The sequence below is a fragment of the Pelobates fuscus genome, chromosome 8 (assembly GCF_036172605.1).
Source record: "Pelobates fuscus isolate aPelFus1 chromosome 8, aPelFus1.pri, whole genome shotgun sequence".
In the NCBI taxonomy this organism is placed as follows: Eukaryota; Metazoa; Chordata; class Amphibia; order Anura; family Pelobatidae; genus Pelobates; species Pelobates fuscus.
In genome coordinates this window covers 166,374,027-166,394,008 of record NC_086324.1, presented here as the reverse complement: position 1 = coordinate 166,394,008, position 19,982 = coordinate 166,374,027, and the positions used below count along the sequence as shown (strand labels likewise).

General features: G+C 43.7%; 2 protein-coding genes across 2 annotated transcripts in view; both read right to left on the bottom strand.

Annotated features, from left to right (window-relative positions):
* Positions 1-5,719, bottom strand: part of LOC134571345 (signal-regulatory protein beta-1-like) — a 50,017-nt gene extending 44,298 nt beyond the window's left edge. Inside the window, exons 1-2 of the mRNA XM_063429546.1 lie at positions 5,641-5,719; positions 3,702-4,031 (exon numbers count right to left, since the gene is read on the bottom strand). Coding sequence (XP_063285616.1) covers positions 3,702-4,031; positions 5,641-5,707 — 397 coding nt within the window. The 5' untranslated portion in view covers positions 5,708-5,719. The remainder of the gene's footprint in view (positions 1-3,701; positions 4,032-5,640) is intronic.
* Positions 5,720-16,110: 10,391 nt separating this feature from the next.
* LOC134571972 (E3 ubiquitin/ISG15 ligase TRIM25-like) lies at positions 16,111-17,858 on the bottom strand. The gene has a single exon (XM_063430707.1). It carries the CDS (start codon positions 17,785-17,787, stop codon positions 16,213-16,215), a length of 1,575 nt encoding a protein of 524 aa, XP_063286777.1. The 5' UTR covers positions 17,788-17,858; the 3' UTR covers positions 16,111-16,212.
* Positions 17,859-19,982: the final 2,124 nt, after the last annotated feature.

Sequence of the window (19,982 nt, the reverse complement as noted above, 5' to 3'; positions counted from 1 at the left end):
ATGTAAACACTGTATTATCTGAGAAAATACAGTGTTTACATTGAAAGCTAGGAACACCTCCAGTTGCAGTCACTCAGAGTGAACCAGAGAGACTTCCGAGTTGATTGAGGCATAAAACGCCTCCATCCACTCAGATCTGCTGTGCACAAGCATCCTGTGATTATCTCCTCCCACTGCATGCAGACACTGAACTTTCCTCATAGAGATTCATTGATTCAATTCATCTCTTTGAGGAGATGCTGATTGGCCAGGGCTGTGTTTCAATCATGCTGGCTCTGCCCCTGATCTGCCTCCTTGTCAGTCTCAGCCAATCCTATGGGGAAGCATTGTGATTGGATCAGGCTATCACATGTCAGCAGACTGCTTGTTTTTCTGGGTCTAACTGCATGCAGAGTTACAGCTTCTGGCTTGAATACAGTAAGACTTTTACTATATTTACTATATTTATGGAGGCATGAGGGACCCAGGGGGGCTAGAGGGTGGTGTTAACACTATAGGGTCAGGAATACATGTAGTTGCACTGGTAACTATAGTGTTCCTTTAAACTGTAAGTTATAACTGAACGGCACAATCATAAATCAAAACATGGCAAATAAAAAAATGAAATGACACCTGTTCAAAGTCTGCATGCCCTTAGTTCTTAATGCTGTATATTGCCCCCTTTAGCATCAATGACAGTGTGCAGTCTTTTGTAATTGTTGTCTATGAGGCCCCTAATTCTTGCAGGTGGTATAGCTGCCCTTTTGTCTTGGCAAAATGTCTCCAGGTTATGCAAAGTTTTGCATGGACCGCACATTTGAGATCTCCCCAAAGTGGCTTGATAATATTAAGGTCAGGAGACTGTGAAGGCCACTCCAGAACCTTCACCTTTTTCTGCTGTAACCACTGGAGGGTCAACTTGGCCTTGTGCTTAGGGTCATTGTGATGCTGCAAAGTACAAGAGCGTCCCATGCGCAGCCTTCGTGCAGAAGAATGCAAATTGTCTGCCAGTATTTTCTGATAACAGGCCGCATTCATCTTGCCATCAATTTTCACAAGATTCCCCGTGCCTTTAGAGCTCACAGCCCCCCAAAACATCAGTGAGCCACCACCATGCTTCACAGTGGGGATGGTATTAGTTTCACTATAGGCCTTGTTGACCACTCTCCAAACACTGGTTGTGACTAAACCTCTATTTTGGTCTCGTCACTCCAAATTACAGTGTGCCAGAAACTGTGATGCTGTCAAGATGTTGTCGGGCATATTGTAACCAGGGGTTTTTTTTGTGGCATTGGCGCAGTAAAGGCTTTTTTCTGGCAACTCGACCATGCAGCTCATTTTTGTTCAAGTATCGTCGTATTGTGCTCCTTGAAACAACCACATCCAGAGCAGCCTGTATTTCTCCTGAGGTTACCTGTGGGTTTTTCTTTGTATCTCAAACAATTCTTCTTGCAGTTGGGGCTGAAATCTTTTTCGGTGTACCTGACCTTGGCTTGGTATCAAGAGTTCCCGTGATTTTTCCACTTCTTAATAAGTGATTGAACAGTACTGACTGGCATTTTCCAGGCTTTGGATATCTTTTTATATCCTTTTCCATCTTTATAAAGATCCATTACTTTGTTACGCAGGTCTTTGGACAGTTCTATTCTGCTCCCCTTGGCTCTGTATCTAGCCCGCTCAGTGTATCCACGTGAGAGCTAACAAACTCATTGACTATGTATTCACAGATACTAATTGCAATTTAAAAAAGCCACAGGTGTGGGAAATTAACATTTAATTACCATTTTAACCTGTGTGTGTCAACTTGTGTGTCTGTAACAAGGCCAAACAGTCAAGGGTATGTAAACTTTCAATCAGGGCCTTCAATAAAATAATATTTTTTGCATGATCAGTCATATTTTTAAAATCAATGCCAAAATTTCACAATTTCTTCCAGGGTATGCAAACTTGTGAGCACAACTATACATAATTTATATTGCTAGAAAAAAGGCTTAGTATGATTGAAAGTCCACTTAAAAACTTAATATGACACTAGAGATTGGGGAAGATTGCCCAAAGAAGCCATTCTTGGTGGTGCAAAAATTAAATTAAGTGGTTAAGTATTTAATATCACCAGCATTACAATACAGATCTGCTTTTTATTGTGCCCACTATTACAGTATAGAAAACATAATCATTCACACAGTTTCTGCCAGGTGTGCCAAGGTACACATTAATAGAGCTGTACCGTCAACTCTTATCGGGCACCATGATCCTTCACAGGCTGATCGGAGATCAAAAGATCTCACTGACTGGCCCTGTCCTCGCTCAGTTTTGAATGGGAGACTGTGATCTTTCCACAGGTAGCAGACACTTAACTTCTCTGAAATTAACTTTTACAGCGATATGTACTCACTAAGGTGCAGACTACAAGCTCTATCCACCAGAGAGCTACACACAGACCCCACCAGATAACAGGAAAACAGGATCATGGCCCCTCTGCCATGGTAAGCTGGGTGTGGGGTAAAAAAAAAAAACAATATTTTTTAAACAAATATTATGTTTGAGGGAGAAGGCTGGAACAAACCGTATCCTTTTACACAACTTACTCAGTTACACAGATACAGGACCGGACTGGCCATCGGGCAAGCCGGGCAAATGCCCTATGGGCCGCGATGGCCATGGGCCAAGGCCGGCAGGGAACATCAAGAGATCTCCCCTGCTGGAGCATGCAGCGGAGCACCGGCCCCAAGATGGAGTTCTGTCCCATCATGGGCTGAAGGGGAGATCGGGCAGTGAGCCGGACACTTTCCATGCGGCACGCAGCTTCTTTCTTTCCATCTCGTGAGCTCCGAGATTATTAGAGCGTTGCCATGGTAACCAGCGGCGATGCTCTGAAAAACCGGCGATCGCGAGAGAGACATGGTCTGTACCCTGCGGAGGTACAGACCAAATAACCTGCCAGCTGGACCACCAGGGATCAGTGTGTGGCATGCCCCTCTCACTGGACCACCAGGTATCTGAATGCTCCCTCTCCCCCCTGCAAAGTTATATGGGGGAGTAAATGGGATTATTTATTTTTTTTACTTTTATTTGTTTAATTATTAAATTAATAATTTATGGCCATATCCAACCACTATATACACACACCCTCACATACACACACACACAAACACACTACACCCCCTGCACTAACACACAAACACAGTACACACACTGCACTAATACACTACACACACTGCACCCCCTGCACTAACACACAAACACATTACACACACTGCACCCCCTGCACTAACACACAAACACACTACACACACTGCACCCCCTGCACTAACACACTACACACACTGCACCCCCTGCACTAACACACTGCACACACTGCAAACACCCCTATACACACCCTACAGCCCCTGCATTAACACACAACACACACTCTATACCCCTATATCCACATTACACCTCCTGCACAAACACACATCTCAAACACAGTCTGCTGCACATGTCTAGTAGGCCCCTAATGTTTTTTTTTATGTGTAGCATCGGACTGGACCAGAGATCATTCATTGAGGTACACTCAGAAGAGGAGGATCAGCTTGCCCGGAGGAGAAGGTAAGTAAAATTTTATTTTAAATTCATTTTACGGTGGACAGGGTCCATACAGTGAAAGACCAGGAACACTCCGTCATTAAAAACCAGTTACTGTTCTCAGAGTTACAATATATAATAGATGTTTCACTTCTTACCTTCAACAGTCAAGCTGACAGTCATCCCCTTTTTGTTCGGACTGTATATTACTACACAGGTATAGAGTCCACTATCAGTTACTGTAACTCTGGATATATACAGAGACACATCCCCATCTATTATCCTGGTTGTGTTTATGGAAAACCTGTCATCGGTTCTTGTCAGCGTATCATCGTAGCTCAGGATCTCCTTTCCCTGGAAATACCAGAATATTACGAGGAATCTGGGATTCACAGTAGGTCTGTCCACAGTGAGTGTGCAGGGAATACTTGTCTCAGATCCCACAATTGCTTTGTAAGTGGAAGGAGCCGTCAGTTCCAGAGCGACACCTGTAGAAATAACACATTTTGATTTATACACATGTAGCTTTTTTTGACTGCCCTTCTTTTTATGATAGTTTTTTTTTATTTTTTTTATCTTTTATCATATAACTTCTTTATCATTGGGCCAACACTTCCATTTGCTTTTCTACAGTTTGTATCATAGGCTAAACACAAATAACTAAATCAGTCACCCTTGGTATGACAACAGTGTGGAATGGCAGCCCACCTATCACAGCTGATTACACAATATGTAGTGCTCAGAATATAAAGCCTAACTTTCTGCCATGGTGTGAGGGAAGAGGTGGCATGTCAGGCCTAGCTCGAATGTATCTTCAGTTTTTATTTCTTTATATTTCTATGTCTGTTTTTCAGAAATTGCTTTTGAGTCAATTCCTGCAAAATTTGGAGCTCGTCTGATTAGAATGATCAGTGGACAGAACAATGACTCAGAAAAATATATATATATATATACACACAACATATCTATCTATATATATATATATATATATATATATATATATATATATATATATATATATATATATGTATATATCAATAATAGTATCTTGCCTCCAAATTGCCTTAGATTGGTCTTAATTAATTTTAGACTTTTTGAACAAAAGGAGGTACAACCCTGTTAAGAAATATTTAAAACCAGCAAATTCTGGCAGAAAACAAATTGAAATGACAAATGCTAAAAGCCATACTATCCAGCGAGTAGATAGCACTTCCTGGTAGTCCTGGTACAACTCTCCCGCTAAAAGGAACAGAAGGGGAGGAGGGAGAGGGAATGGAGACACATGTTTAAACTGGGGGGGGGGGGGGGAGGGAATACAGACACATGTTGGCGTGGGAGGGAGAGGGAATGGAGAGACATTTTGGGACTGGGGGGAGAGGGAAGGGAGACACATGTTGGGACTGGGGAAGCGGACACAAAGAAACACATAGGGGCTGGGGAAGGGCAATAGGGACAGTGGAAAAAGCGAAAAAGGGATGGCTGAGGGAAAAAGAGACATACAAAGGGGTTGGTGGGAAGTAATAGACACACACAAGAGCTGGGGTAATTAAGAGGGGTAACAGGTAACAAATTCAAAAGGGGGGTTAAGAGACACACAGGTGAAGATGTTTTTTTGGGGGGGCAGGGGGGAAGTAGGGGCAGCAAAATGCCAAAAATCCTTGCACCAACACTGTGTCTATATATGTATGGTTCACACAATCTCTATAACAATGTAGCTGTACCCGCCATGCTTTAGCAAACACACATTTCATCATGTTCACTGGCAGCACGTGAAAACACTGCCCTGCTCTCTGTAGAATCTATGCAGGATTCCTGATGGATATATAACCTGCTGTGTTTGCCCACAATGTGTTACAGGGCAGCACTTTCTAAATGTGGCCGATTATTACTGTGAGTGATGTGTGTCATGGAAAACATTGCTGATCTAGAAGCTCCAGGGACAGGAAACGCGAATCAGAAACCCACAGAAAGTTGAAAGTTTTCAAGCTGCACAAACAAGTATTGAAAACTTTGATTCAACTTTCTGTGGGTTTCTGATTCACAGTTCCTGTCACTGTTTGGGTAACATGTACTGAAAGTAATTTACAAAAGCCATACCTGAATGCAGAAACATAAACAGCAACAACAATAGCAATTCACGTCCTTTAACTCTCCACAGCTCCATTTCTCTGATCTCTGTCAGGTGTGGCTGTGGTGTGTAAGGTGTGGCTGTAGCACTTCCCCCTGGCCCCCTCTCTGTTTCCTGCTACTAGTCATTTATTTTTGCAAGACTTTCTCCTGGGCGGAAGGATGTTATTACTCATGGCTAACGTTTACAAAAGAGGTAGTACAAGCACCTCTACAATGTGCACTTGTTTTGCAATATGTGAATGCTTATTGCTGCTTTTCTTCTTTATTTAAAGACATGAAAAGATTAAAACAGCAACAGAATACTTTAGTACTTAAAGCACATAATACATAGACATACATTCAGGTAAAGAAAGTCCATGAAAAGACTACAGTGTTGCGAATAACAATTAAAAGTGCAAAATCCCCTATCAATATATTGATACAGCACTCAGTGAAAAATATAGGTAGTATAGGCATTTACATATGTTTTTTTGTGAAGGCAGGAGTCTCGAAACTCAGCGTAGGCCATAACTAAATTTCGCAACACATTACAAGACTCGTTCGGGGAGGAAAAAGAGTGAGACAAAGAGCAAAGGAAATATAGATATAGTAGGAATAAAAAAGTAGTGGGCGGGGTGGGTACAGATAATGCAAAGACTATTAGAACTAGACCACTGATGAGTCATATTCCAGCCATGGAGTCCAAACGCTATAAAAAGATGCAGATGTAAAATTACTAATCTCAGGTGAGTAGGAGAAACCTGTAGTCATTCTAAATAAGAGCTTATTCTCAGAGATTTTTAGAGCTTCGACTGGTTTGGAAAGGAGTAATGACCAAGGGTCCATTGGTATAGGCCGCTGGATTACTGCCTCACATAGGCTATGGACCTCCATCCAGATAGACACCACCTGAGGACAAATTCACCACATGTGCACGTTAGTCCCTCTAAGGCCAGACATACGCCAACATAGGTCAGAAGGTACACGTCTCATGCAGTGGAGTGTGACTGGGGTATTATACCTCTGAAACACTGTAGTGTAACACAAAGAGTAGCCATGGCGTTGTTTTCCCACATGTTTGTCCAGTCATAACTGGACAGCTCACCTCCCAGCTCCTAACATATGGAAGGTCCCTCCAATCAACCGTGGTGGTCATAGAGACGTATAGAATAGAGATTAGACTTTTAAAGTGTATGTCTCCTGCAAACATATCGACTTGTTATATGTCAGATCCCTGTTTGCAACTGCATTGTCATGGCGCGCCAGGAGGACCCAGTGTGCCCTGCTCACTCCCCGGACACCACATATCTATTGGCATCCCAGGAGTGAGAGAAACACTCCACCTTCCTCCCGGTTGCCGGCTGCCTCCTTCACTCCGGAGTGGCGGGCCATTAGCACAAGGCGTGCCGCTCCTGCTCAGGTTTCCACAAGCCCCACAGCCACACCACATGTGTTATGTCGTGCGGGGGAAGGGACACAAACTCTGCCCATCCACCTGCGTAGCTTCCCTCTGGCAGATATGCCATGTCCCAGGAGCCCCCCCAGGCTGAAAGAACCCTGTGGGACCCATGCTAGTTTTCCTGGATGCAGTGTGCGGAACAGTGGCTGTCCATTAACAAATGGACATAGCGTCCCACCCACATAGGGAAGTGTGGAACCTAGTCACCCAGAGGAGCCTTCCAATTATATAGGCCCTGAGACCACTCCTTGTGTGAGTGCTCCTATTAACAATCCCCTATTTAGAGCGGCACTGTCATGCCGAACTTACCTTTCCCCAATCAATTCCTCTTCTCTCCCTCTGTCAGGATCTGTTATTAATTTCTTCCTGTCTGCTCTAGATTTCTTTAAAACATAAGACAAAGTAGGGACTATTTCTCTTCTGGAGGTTTCCTACGCCATGACCAGCTATGACCAGCCGAGGAGCTAAGTGTGCTTCGTTTCCGGTGGTCAGAGAAATTTTCCCACAATCCTTAGCTTTCCTCCCTGTTCCCGCAATGCTTCCTGTCAGTATTGCCGAACGTCCTGTCACTTAGACAGAACGCCGGAAAAACTACCGAATTGCGTCCTAACAGAATGAGAACAGTTTCTCCATTCGGGTTAGAACGCAATTCGGGACTTTGTTCGGATCGGAATTTCATTAGAATGAATGAAACTCCGATCCTATTCATTTCCGCAGCTGCATCTTGCAGCCGCTTAGTAGATAACTCCCTAATTCCCACGGTATTAGGGAGCTATCTACCAAAAGGCTGAAAGACCTAAATTGGTCTTTCAGCCACATTTACTAATACTAAGTAAAGATTACTTAGTATTAGTAAATGCTGCCCCTACTCGCTATATCGCGAGTAGGGGCATGTCTAGTAAACAGTGACCAGCCAGTGGCAAAAAAAAATCCTAGTAGCTTAAAGGAAAATGGGGGGTGGGGACCTATTGTCCTCCCCCCCCCCCCCCGGCCCCCACCCCTGAGCGGCGGGTGGGGGCCCTAAATAAGAATGTGGGGGGGACCTATTGTCCTCCCCCCTCGGCCCCCACCCCTGCGCAGCGGGTCGGGGCCCTAAATAACAATAATGGGGGGGACCTACTGGCCGGGTGGGGGGGACTACTAGGGTTTTTTTTGTGTGTGTGTTTTTTAACTGTTTAGTAGACATGCCCCTACTCGCGGTATTGCGAGTAGGGGCATTCAGGAGATTGTAATCTCCCTTATGCTATTATGGGGGTCATATTGACCCCCATAGAGTGAGGGAGGACATGGGGGCTTAGGAAGTGTTGGGGAGCACTGCTCCCTGCCGCTTCTATCTTTACATTTTACAAGGAGGGAGCAGCGCACCTGTAGCTCCCTCCTTGTAATAAACTGAACGAACAAACGAACACTGATATTCGGCGTTTGTTTGCTCGGCTGACATTTCTATTGATTCCTTCGTCTTTCTGACGAATAAATGAATGGATGAAATTCCCGTTCGCATGTCCAGGTGTTTCACCTGCCTGAGGTCATTTGATCACCTTCACATGTTGGATTTCCTAAATCAACTCTTGACTGACTGCATTCTGCTAATTTCCTGGAATTAACCTTTGAATGTCTGGACTTTGGTTTAACCCCTGCAACCCTATTCCTGCCTTGGTTTAAACCCTGCTGCAACTTCAATTAAGCCTTTCATAATTTGCCCAGTGCTAAAGTTCTGGTAAAAGACTTAATTTTACCTTAAGAACTTTTATTTCCTGGTCTTATTAGATCTGGTCTTGTTTTTTTTTTCTTTGGCATTGGGACTTTTTCAATTATACTTATTTGCTTTATAATAAAAACCTTAAATTCAGTGACTGTGTCCGTACAAAATCTCTGCATTCCGAGCCCATTCACCCCAAGCCCGTGAGGGGCATGAGCATCCTGATTGAAACTGCAGATCTGAACTACCTAAAAAAGAGAGTTACAGCTGCGCTCTCCTATAGCCAGGGCTAGTGCAAGGATTTTTGGCTATACAGGTGAAGATGCATTTTGCCACCCCCACTCTCCCCAAAAAAGTATCTTCACCTGTGTGTCTCTTAACCCCCCTTTTGTGTTTCTTATTCCCTCTTTTAAATGTCTTACCTCTTTAGTGTATCTTATACCCCTTTTTGTCTTATACTCCCGCTTTAGTGTATTTTATCTCCTATTTTCCCTATTGTGTCTTAAAACTCCTTTGTGTGTCTCTTATCCCCCAGCTTTGTATGTCTCTTACATCCTCCCAACCCCTTTGCGTGTCTTACTCTCCCCAGCCCCTTTGTGTGTCTCCTTTTCTCTCAGACGTTTTGTGTCATTTACTCTTCTTAGCTTCTTTGTTTTTCTCTTTCTCCCCACAGCCTTTCTGCATGTCTTTTTCCCTTCTCCAGCCCCTCTTTTTCTCCTCCCCCTATTGTCCCTCTGTGTTTCTCTCCCCTCCATCCTTTTGTGTTTCTCTCTCCCCCCCCATCCCTCTATGTTCCCCCTCCCCCCCCCCTTGTCACTGTGTTTCTCTCTCCACCCGCCCCTCTGGGGTTCTCTCTCCCCCGTTCTTCTGTGTTTCTCTCTCTCTCCCCTCCGTCCCTCTGTGTTTCTCTGTCCCCCCAGGCCCTTATGTGTGTATTTCTCCCACACCAGCCCCAGCCTCTCTGTATGTTTTTTCTACTCCCCCCATATATTTGTGTTCTTTTCCAATCCCCCCGTCACTTAGTGGTCCCCTCTCCACCACCCTGTCCCTTAGTGGTCTCCTCTCCAACCCCCCTTCCCTTAGTGGTCTCTCCTCTCCCCCCCCCCCCCTGTCCCTTAGTAGTCTCTCCTCTTACCCCCCTCTCGTCCCTTAGTGTTCTCAGCGTAGGACATAACTGGTAAGAGGGAGCGCTGTGCGCTTCCTTCCTGACAGTCACATGAATCTTGTGCACCCTAAGGCGGATGCCTGTGCTGCCTTATGGGCTCACAGGCCCTGCCTTTAGGCTATCAAAGGTTATCATTGTAGCGGAGCTCTAGTCCTGACAAATACTTTTTCTACTGGATCCGTAGTAACTGGAACTCTGAAACAAGGCACTACAAAGTGAAACGCTCTATCCCTCCCCAGTAGCTGGATGACACACAATTCTGTGCCCAAATTAGCCTTTTTATACACAGAGGCCAGCAAGGGATGTCCATATTATATCACACAAACCCCGCCCAGGCATCCCTTTGTCTGGGAGATAATGGAGTCAAAGACTGGTAACTCAATTATCTCTCAGTTACAGGGAGCCATACATAAAATAGACAAAAACACCCAAAACCACATTCAAACTTCATAGGAACCCCACATGTCCCCGAATAGCCCAAATATGTGGGCCCAAGTTGTCTAAATAGCGTTCAGATCCATTTGGTGTAAAGGAATTGCCATCGTTTTGACCAGCCGGCCACGAGGTTGTAGCCCAAAATAGTTCCAGGAAGAAAGACCGGTCAACTTTCGGAAGTTCCTGTGCGAACATAAACTAATGCTCCCCCTGGTTCTTGGGGACCCAATGCTCCTCTCAGTGGAAAGAGTCTTTTTCCCGAAGAGTGCTCTCCTGGCTTGTCTGAGAGGAGCAGGCAGCAGTACAGTTTCCCTGGAGATTGCAAAATAGGGTAGCCAAAATTAGTTCCAGGCATTCGACGACCAGGTACCCATGCCTGCATTCAGGAGACAAAATGGCCAAAAAAAGAGCGCACTTGAGTTAATTGGTTCCTTTGAAGTCAATGAGCCGGGGGTGGTCAGTGTTCGGTAGCTATAAAAGGGGAAAAGAGTCTACCTTCAGGAAATGAACAAGGGGTGTATGTACAACTGAACGTAGAGAGGACCAAGTCTGCTACAATCATCGTTCTCTCTGTAAATAAATCTCTGAGTCTTTGCAAGTCTATATTCTCTAGTCATGCAAAATGAGAGGGGAACATCCCTGGTGGGAAATCCTTGTTCCTGAAAAGTGGTGTCATCAGGGAGGGATGTGAAAAAAGTTAGCATTTTATAGCATATTTATCATATATCTATTGAGAATTGTTGAGAATAGCTAGACATTGTGTACGTAAAAAGGGCTATGCAGATCTGGGGAACTAAATAAAGAATTGTGAAAAGTCAGGGGCAAAAAGTTCAGATGCAAGGTCATATCATCTGCAATGCCCTACTGGAGAGTGCAGGGCCAGATTAAGAGCCCAGTGGGCCTGGTGCTGACAATTATGATGGGGCCTAATTACAGAATCTTGACCAAAAATGCCAAAACAGTCATACCTCTCAAGCGTCATGTATCTGATGGAGTTGGTGTTGGAGGGAAATTCAAAGGATGCAGCTATAAGAAAACACATACTCTATGCTAATCTCTTTATCTAATTTATGCTTTCATCTTTCAAGTAAATCCATACAGCCTAACAGCAGTGTCCAGTGAAGCAGTAAGTCAATGGGCGGGGTTAAAGAGTGGGTCACTGATACGAATCACATGACCAGAACTGCCAAAAGGGGAAAACATGGGGACACTGAGACACTAGGGACATGGGCTGGGAGGCAAGGGGACATAGCACTTGGGGCCACTGGGAGACATGGGGGCACTTGTGGACATAGACATGGGGACACTGTGAGACATGGGGACACAGACATTTGGGGACACTGGGAGACATGAGGACACTAGGGACACAGACACTGGGAGACATGGGGATACTGAGAAACTAGGGACACTGGCTGGGAGACATAGGGACAATGTGAGACATGGGGACACTGAGACACTGGCTGGGAGACATGTGGACACAGACATTTGGGGACACTGGGAGCCATGGGGACACTAAGACAATAGGGACACTGGGAGACATGGAGACACTGTGTCCCTAGTGTCCCCATGTCCCAATGTGTCTACCTATGTCTCACAGCGTCCCCATGTCTCACAGTGTCCCCTAGTGTCTCAGTGTCCCCATGTTTCCCAGTGTCCCCATGTTTCGCAGTGTCCCCTAGTGTCTCAGTGTCCCCTAGTGTCTCAGTGTCCCCAGGTCTCCCTGCTGCATTTCCCCTCATCCCTCACTTCCCTGAGCTGTAGTCTGTCTCTGCAGGCTGGGAGCTGTGGTCTGAACTCTCTGTGCTGTGTAGCTTCCCCCCTGTGTATCAGTGAGTAGAGAGAGGCAGGTAACTTCCTATACCTGCCTCTCTCCATACACAGTGACCCCTACTGGCCTGGTGCTGGTGTTGCAGAGTAATCTCCATTTATACCGAGAAAAATATTTGCATTTCTATTGTCGGTATTACTGCAATACCATCACAGCCAGGCAGCCTCAAATACCGGTTGTGCCTTAAAATACCAGTCAGGTGGCAAACCTAAGAGTAGTGTGTTAAATGGGTCTATTCCCTGGGCCTGGAGCTGCAGCTCCATCAGCCCCTATGTTAATCCGGCCCTGTACCCACCTAGTGTGGGGTCCTCTCTCTGTTCCTTCCTAATGTCTTGTGGGGTGCCCCAGTAGGGAGAGGGGTTTATGGCCAGGGTCAGGGTGTTAGTTCCTACCTGAGGTTCCTAAGAATGTGAGGAGTCCATTGCTCGAGCCTGCTGCCCGGTGGTTACAGGTAGTGCTCCCTCCAGGGTTGGTGCAACAAACTGGGAACACCCCAAGTCATTTCCCAGTAGTACCTCGGCTGGTAAGTCTGGCATAATTCCCACTTCCAAGGACTTAGCTCCGGTACCCCAATCAACGGTGTGTCCGGTATGTTGGGATGGCTTGACAAGGGTTAGAATAGCTCCGGTGTCCCTCTGATCGAGGCCTCTTTTCCATTCAGCCGTACTACTTGTCTGTGATGAGCCCTGTTTTTGCTGGCTGCCTGTACCGGGTTAACCTCATGGAGTACAGACCAGTGTTCATGATGTCCAGATAAGGGGTAAATTCAGTGACTGTGTCTGTACAAAATCTCTGCATTCCGAGCCCATTCACCCCAAGCCCGTGAGGGGCATGAGCATCCTGATTGAAACTGCAGATCTGAACTACCTAAAAAAGAGAGCTACAGCTGCGCTCTCCTTTATCCAGGGCTAGTGCAAGGATCTTTGGCTATACAGGTGAAGATGCATTTTGCCACCCCCACTCTCCCCCAAAAAGTATCTTCACCTGTGTGTCTCTTAACCCCCCTTTTGTGTTTCTTATTCCCTCTTTTAAATGTCTTACCTCTTTAGTGTATCGTATACCCCTTTTTGTCTTAAACTCCCGCTTATTTTCCCTATTGTGTCTTAAAACTCCTTTGTGTGTCTCTTATCCCCCCTCTTTGTATGTCTCTTACATCCTCCCAACCCCTTTGCGTTAGCTCCGGTACCCCAATCAACGGTGCGTCCGGTATGTTGGCATGGCTTGACCAGGGTTAGAATAGCTCCGGTGTCCCTCTGATCGAGGCCTCTTTTCCATTCAGCCGTACTACTTGTCTGTGATGAGCCCTGTTTTTGCTGGCTGCCTGTACCGGGTTAACCTCATGGAGTACAGACCAGTGTTCATGATGTCCAGATAAGGGGTATACACACTGACCCCCTGCTGTTCTCTTATATAATCCTCCTGGACACAATGTGCAGCTGCTCTCATCGGTGGTGCTGGTTGTCACCCTCATTTGTCTGGGACGCGTTGTGGGCAATTAGGTTTTATGTGCCCTATTTGGTTGCACCCGTAGCACATTGGAGCTGCTTTCCGATACCCGGCTGCTGTCTGTGTAGAGTTAGATGGGGAAGCCCTTGGCGGTAGTGTTGGTGCTGGAGTGTATGTAGAAGGACAATGTCCCGGTGGTGCTCGGTTGTTGTCAGTCCGTCTGCCCTCATGGAACTCGTCGGTCAATCGTACAGGATCTTCTACTGACTGGGGCTTGCAGTCTCAGACCCGATCTCTGACCTCTGGTGGAGTGTGGTCAGAAAATTGTTCTAGGAGTAATAATTGTAGGGCATCTGAAAAAGTGGTCGCTTGGCACCACTGCATGCAATTGCGGGCGGGGCATGTCGAATGCCCATTCGGCATATGAATCTCTTCCTTCTTTCCCGAGACCCCTGAATTTTCTCTGGTAGGCCTCCAGCGTGACCGCATATCTGGCCAACAATGTCTCTTTCACCTTGTCATAATTTTGTATGTCGTCATCCGGCACGGCCCTGTAGACTTCAGCTGCTCTGCCTGATAGTTTGCTGCTCAGTATCGCAGTCCAGTTAGCCTTCTCCAGGTCATCCAAAGCACACTGCCATTCAAAGTCTTGCAAATAACTATCAATATCCATCTCACCATCCGTAAATGCTTTGAACGCTGCATAATTGACTTTCCTTGGCTGCCCATTGGTAGATCCATATAGCGACATCACATCCCCTTGTCGTAATCCTGCTCTCTGTTCACGGGCGTTCTGTGCTTCTGTCGCTTGTGCCAGGTTTGTACAATAATATACTGCGATGGATCAGGCCCCACAATGCTTTGTCTCCATCTCACATCCTTTTGGAACTCTGTTTCCTCTATGTTCTCCATTTGAACGTTACTGGTTCGGTTAGAAAGAAGAAAAGAATGGGTAGTATACCGATATGGGGGTATTGGAAACGTATAGGAGGTATAGTGAATATTAATACCATGGAGGCTAGAGATACCAATCAGAAATAATGATTGAAATATAAAAAAAGAATTTATTGAAAAAATATATATATGTTAAAAATTGCCAAACAACTTGGCAATCACCCAGAGTGTCACACACTAGCTAAAGATAGTGAGAAAACCTAAAATAAATTAAGTGGAATAAATTAAAAGAAAAAGGCTAGATAACTGAAGATTCTAAAGTTGCACTCCAATTTGTGTCTGTGAAGCACACGTCTGTGCTACAGAAAAATGATTAACGTGAAGTGTTGGGGGGAGGGGGGGGGGCGGAGGAAATAAGATGCCTTAAAAAAGTGTGGAAGATTAGCAGAACCTGTGTATATACAATTAGGGAAATTGCCTCAGTGGACAAAGAGCCTTGATACAGAGTCTGCAAACAACAGGCTCAATAAGTTGGCATATGTGTTAAGGATGTAGCAATTCATCAGTAAATGTTGCCAATATTTAGCACTGTCTGTTCGCTGTATGTGTAGACTGGCAGCAAAATCTCAGTAATCTCAGTATGCCACACCTGTGAGGTGGATGGATTATCTCGTCAAAGGAGAAGTGTTCATTATCACATGCAGGGAGGTGTGACTAGGGTTCATAAACAAAGGGTTTTAACTCCTAAATGGCAGAGGATTGAGCAGTGAGGCTGCAGGGGCATGTTCTATACACAAAAACTGCTTCATTAAGCTAAAGTTGTTCAGGTGACTATAGTGTCCCTTTAAGGGGTTAAACACAAACATATACTTATTATTTTATTTATTTATTTATTTCTATACTACCTTTTTTTTTTTTGCAAGACAAATTCTATCTAGCTTTTTATCAAAAAAATGTTTTAAGTAATCCTAAATAGTTAATAATCCTATTTAACTAAATATTTTCTATATATGGGATCCTCCACAAATCCATGCACCTATTTATTTTATTATTATTTTTTTATTATATGCATATTTTCAGTGGTAGATAAATAAATAATGCAACATAATATTCTGTTTCGTTTTAAACTCCTTTCAAAGGCCACAGCACAACCACAACCAATATATTCTTTATTTACCAAAAGAGCCAAATGCTTGTCAGCCATAGACAACTCAGCAATGAGTAACACCCCCACGTGTGAAAACATAAATACAAAAGTACAAACAAACAAAACAGCATAGATTGCCACCTTAAAACATATTGATATATTAGCCAGATAGAGATTTATGGGATGATAATAATAATAATAATAATACAATTTTCAAAAAGATCAGAATTTGAGGCTCTGACTAAACCTTCACTTGGTCATGAAGGGGTCTGCCAGCAGCTCATGCATGTGCAAAGGCTACAGATGTCAGATTTTTAAGTTATGATTGACATATTGTTTTTAACACTAATATCTTTGTAATGCATAAAAAATGGGAGCTGCGTCAGAAGTTTAAAAATGCAATGAGTTTGATTTTGCTGTATCTCAGGAATAAACGATACTTGCATGGATGAATAAACTGGTAATTGGAGATACTTGTTTATGATTCCTAGTTCCGAATTCCAACCCATCCATTTTTCCATACTATAAATGCGAGATGAAGAGGCTCAGTGAAAGTGGCGTGGAAGGTATGTAAGTGTGTGATTGTGTTACACAATTGGTAAAATGACAGTCTCCCACCCTCATAGTCCAGGTAAATCCCTAATTTCTTCAGGGAGGACTCAGGAGTCAAAATAGTTTCTTTTGAGTCATGTATTACAGAATAATCTTTCTTACATATCCGCAAACACCATGATTTGTCATTATATCCAAGTGAGGACTGATCTCCTTTCCTTTCAATGCTGGGATAGGCCATACCGACCCTCCAGTTCCCCAGTTCGCTGGTCTCCACCTCCCAGTAATGTTGTCCTGAACAAAAGTGCTCATTGCTTAAAACCTGACAAAAAGTTATGAACCTTTTTGGTGTTTTGGGGCGACCTTGGCTTATATCTGACCAGGATGCTGTCTTCAAGTCACCTGATATGACTACACTATTAGCAGCTGTGTTTACGTCCAGTGATACATCTGAAACCTCAGGTACAGGTGTTCCCCTCCGTATACCCCCTACAATATCAGCTAAAGCCTCACGCAAAGTAGCAGAGATTAAAACTTCATCCAAGTCATCTACAACAAAGACTTTTTTAACATCTCTCTTTTGGTCTTCACCCCAAATCTCACCATTGTTGCCCACTCTACTGGTGCCTTTTAAGACCATCAATGGGTCCGTCATGTTACACAACATATCAACATGACACATCTTCCTGGATAGCTCCTCCTTTTTTATGTGTAGTTGCTGGATTAGATCAGAGATTTGGAAAGAAATCTTTTCATTCTGCCTGGAGATTTCACGCAGGACTTTTTTCTCTAGAGCTTCCAGCTCCATCCTGATGTCCATAAAGAGGGAAGTGACATGCTCAGTTATGCTTGAAGCTTTATCGTGCACTACTCTCCTCTGCTCCTGCAGACTCTGGACTCTTTCCTCTGACTTATCTTTACTCAAACACAGTCTCTCCAGGTCATTTCTCAATTTCTCCTTCTTCTTCTCAAATGCTTCAGTCATTAGCTCCACGTGGTGTCCTCTGTGCTCTCCAAATACGCAACATGATACACAGATGCAATTTTCATCCTGAGGGCAGTAATATTTCAGGAGCTCATTGTGGATGGAACATTTTCTGTTCTCCAGAGAAGAAATGGGATCAGTTAAGACATGTTCGGCAGACTTGCTATGTACACTCAGGTGGACGTCACATAGGGAAGACTCACAGAGCAGACATGTCTTAGCTGCAGGTACAGGAGTGTGGACGCAGTAAGTACAGAATATCCTAGAAACCTCTTTTTCTGGCTGAGCAGTAAGGAAACACTCAGCAATGTTACACAGTTTCATATTCCTCTGCAGAACAGGACGTTCCTCAAACTCTGCTCTGCACTCAGGACAGCTATAAACTCCAGTTCCATCTTGGGTATATAGTGCTTTTCTAATGCAGGCTCGGCAGAAGTTATGTCCACAGCTCAGAGTTACAGGATCCGTGTAAATATTCAGGCAGATGGAGCAGTTTAGCTCATCTCTCAGATCAGCAGACGCCATCCTGGAAAATTTGCCTGATCTTCTCCTCTCTGTCCCACTCCAAACTGTTAATGCTGCTAGCTCTATGCTGTGATATCCACTCATATTGGGTTACTCCTGTAACTCGCTGTAAACTGATCTCTGCTTGTACACAGTCGGCCTGCCAGAAGGACGTGACATGGGGAGCGTGGACCCTGCACTGGATACCAAAAACGTACCTAAGCACTTCTACTGTATTTGTTTTAATCCTAGAATAACAAGGTAACTAATGCTGATCATTGACATGGAAGATGGATTTGTGATGCTATGTTTGGTGAAAGAAAGAATACCAAGCATTCTGGAAAATCAATTTTCCAATGTTTTATCACTAAATTTGCTTTTTGTACCATAAATTAAAATGATACGTGCTCAGATATCTAGCCCTTGAATTAAACACAATAATTATATTAACAAAAGCCAAAAAAATGTTACCTGCGCACTCTCTTAAACCCCAACGTACACGGTTAAATATATGCTTTATTGAGATAAATAGGTATTAGCGCTTATATGTAGATAAGATAAAGTTTAAATGAAATTTTATCAAAACACGGTATATTCAATAGCAGCTGAACGTTCGTGTATAACTTTTCCAAATAATACAGACAAATACTTTATATAGATAAAATAGATCATAATTAAATAATCACCTGTTATCATATAGGTAATGTATCTGATGGAATCAAAACTCACAAACATAGAGCTAAACACTTAGCTCTGCTATGAATAGCGTCCATGTCCGTACAGGCGACCCACCCCTTCAGGGAATATGTGTTCTGTCCTGGGCGAGATATATAAACCGCAAACATAGGGTAGCACAGTTGATGAAAGAATAGTGTCAAATCAGGATGCCAAGTGGGTAGTTACATACATAGATGTGCTTTACCTTTAGAAAGTCTTTGTGGACGAAACTAAATTAAGGAACACCCTGGAACTTTTTTCATTTTTATCAAATATTGGACTCTTTCAAGGAGGTTTCTCCAACCCTGGAGGGATCATGAGCCAGAAATAGAGGGTGGACTGAGCCTTTTTCAAGTGCTGGGGATACCTGTTTGCTGCTTATTGGAGTTTTTTTTAGACCTATTTATGTGCCCTTCTGGCACCACTAGTGGCCATTCATTTGTGAGTGCAATATTTGGTTTTAATTATATTGGTGTTTATGGTTTAACACTATGTTATGTATTTTATATGTTCCAAGTGATTGGAGATTTGGAGAATTTGTATCTTCACACATGTGATCTTTACATGGATCCTAAATACCATACGAAGAAGAATTTCAGGTGTAAGCAATTCTTGTAATTTTGAAATTTTGCAATTTCTATAGCCTCCGCGTTTTTTTTTTTGTTTTTTTTTTTTATTTTTTATTAAAGACACACCACAACAATTTGTTTGTCTTTTATATTTCTGTATTTTTCACGTTTATTCAGAGTGAACCGGGGTGTTTGTGTTTTTTAGGGTTATCACTATTTATATGTATTTTGGTTTTACTCATTGAAATACCAAGTTTTTAAAGAACCACCGTATGGCTATAAAATGTAAACTCACTTGCCAACGTCAAGACAAACTCTTAAAGTGAGTTATACACTAAAATGTAGTGTTCTGCCAATAGCGTTTCCCAGTCACATACAGTTACAGTATACAGTCTGTGTCCCCAGCCCTGTGATTGCTAATTATAGAAGCTAATGAGTCCATTCTGTGGTTTTCATTGCTGGATGATGACAGATGACCTCAGATGTTCTGCACCAGCTGCCAAGTGAGAAGTCTTAACTACCTCTGTCTCCTTCATTGCCCCAAGCTGTCCATGCAAGAAGACATGGTATGAACTATCTGTTCTGAACTTCTATTTAATAATTTCACACCATTACCATCAATTTTTCTTTTTCTTTATATTTTTTTTTAATTTTTTTTTTATTGCATTGCTTTTTTTGTAACAAATAAAAAATATTCCATATTCTGGTTTGACTTTCTCCACTTCTAACTTGGCATAGAGAGCAAGGCAGGATATTCACACATTCTTCTTAGTGTGATTAGGACTAAGCTACATGGAATGACCGTCAGGAGGGGAGCGCTGTGCAGAGCACTTCCCTCCTGCCAGTCAGCCAGGCATTGCTCCCCATGGGCTGGCACGCCCAAGGCAACCGCCTAATCTACCTAGTGGTCAAACTGCCCCATGGGGCACA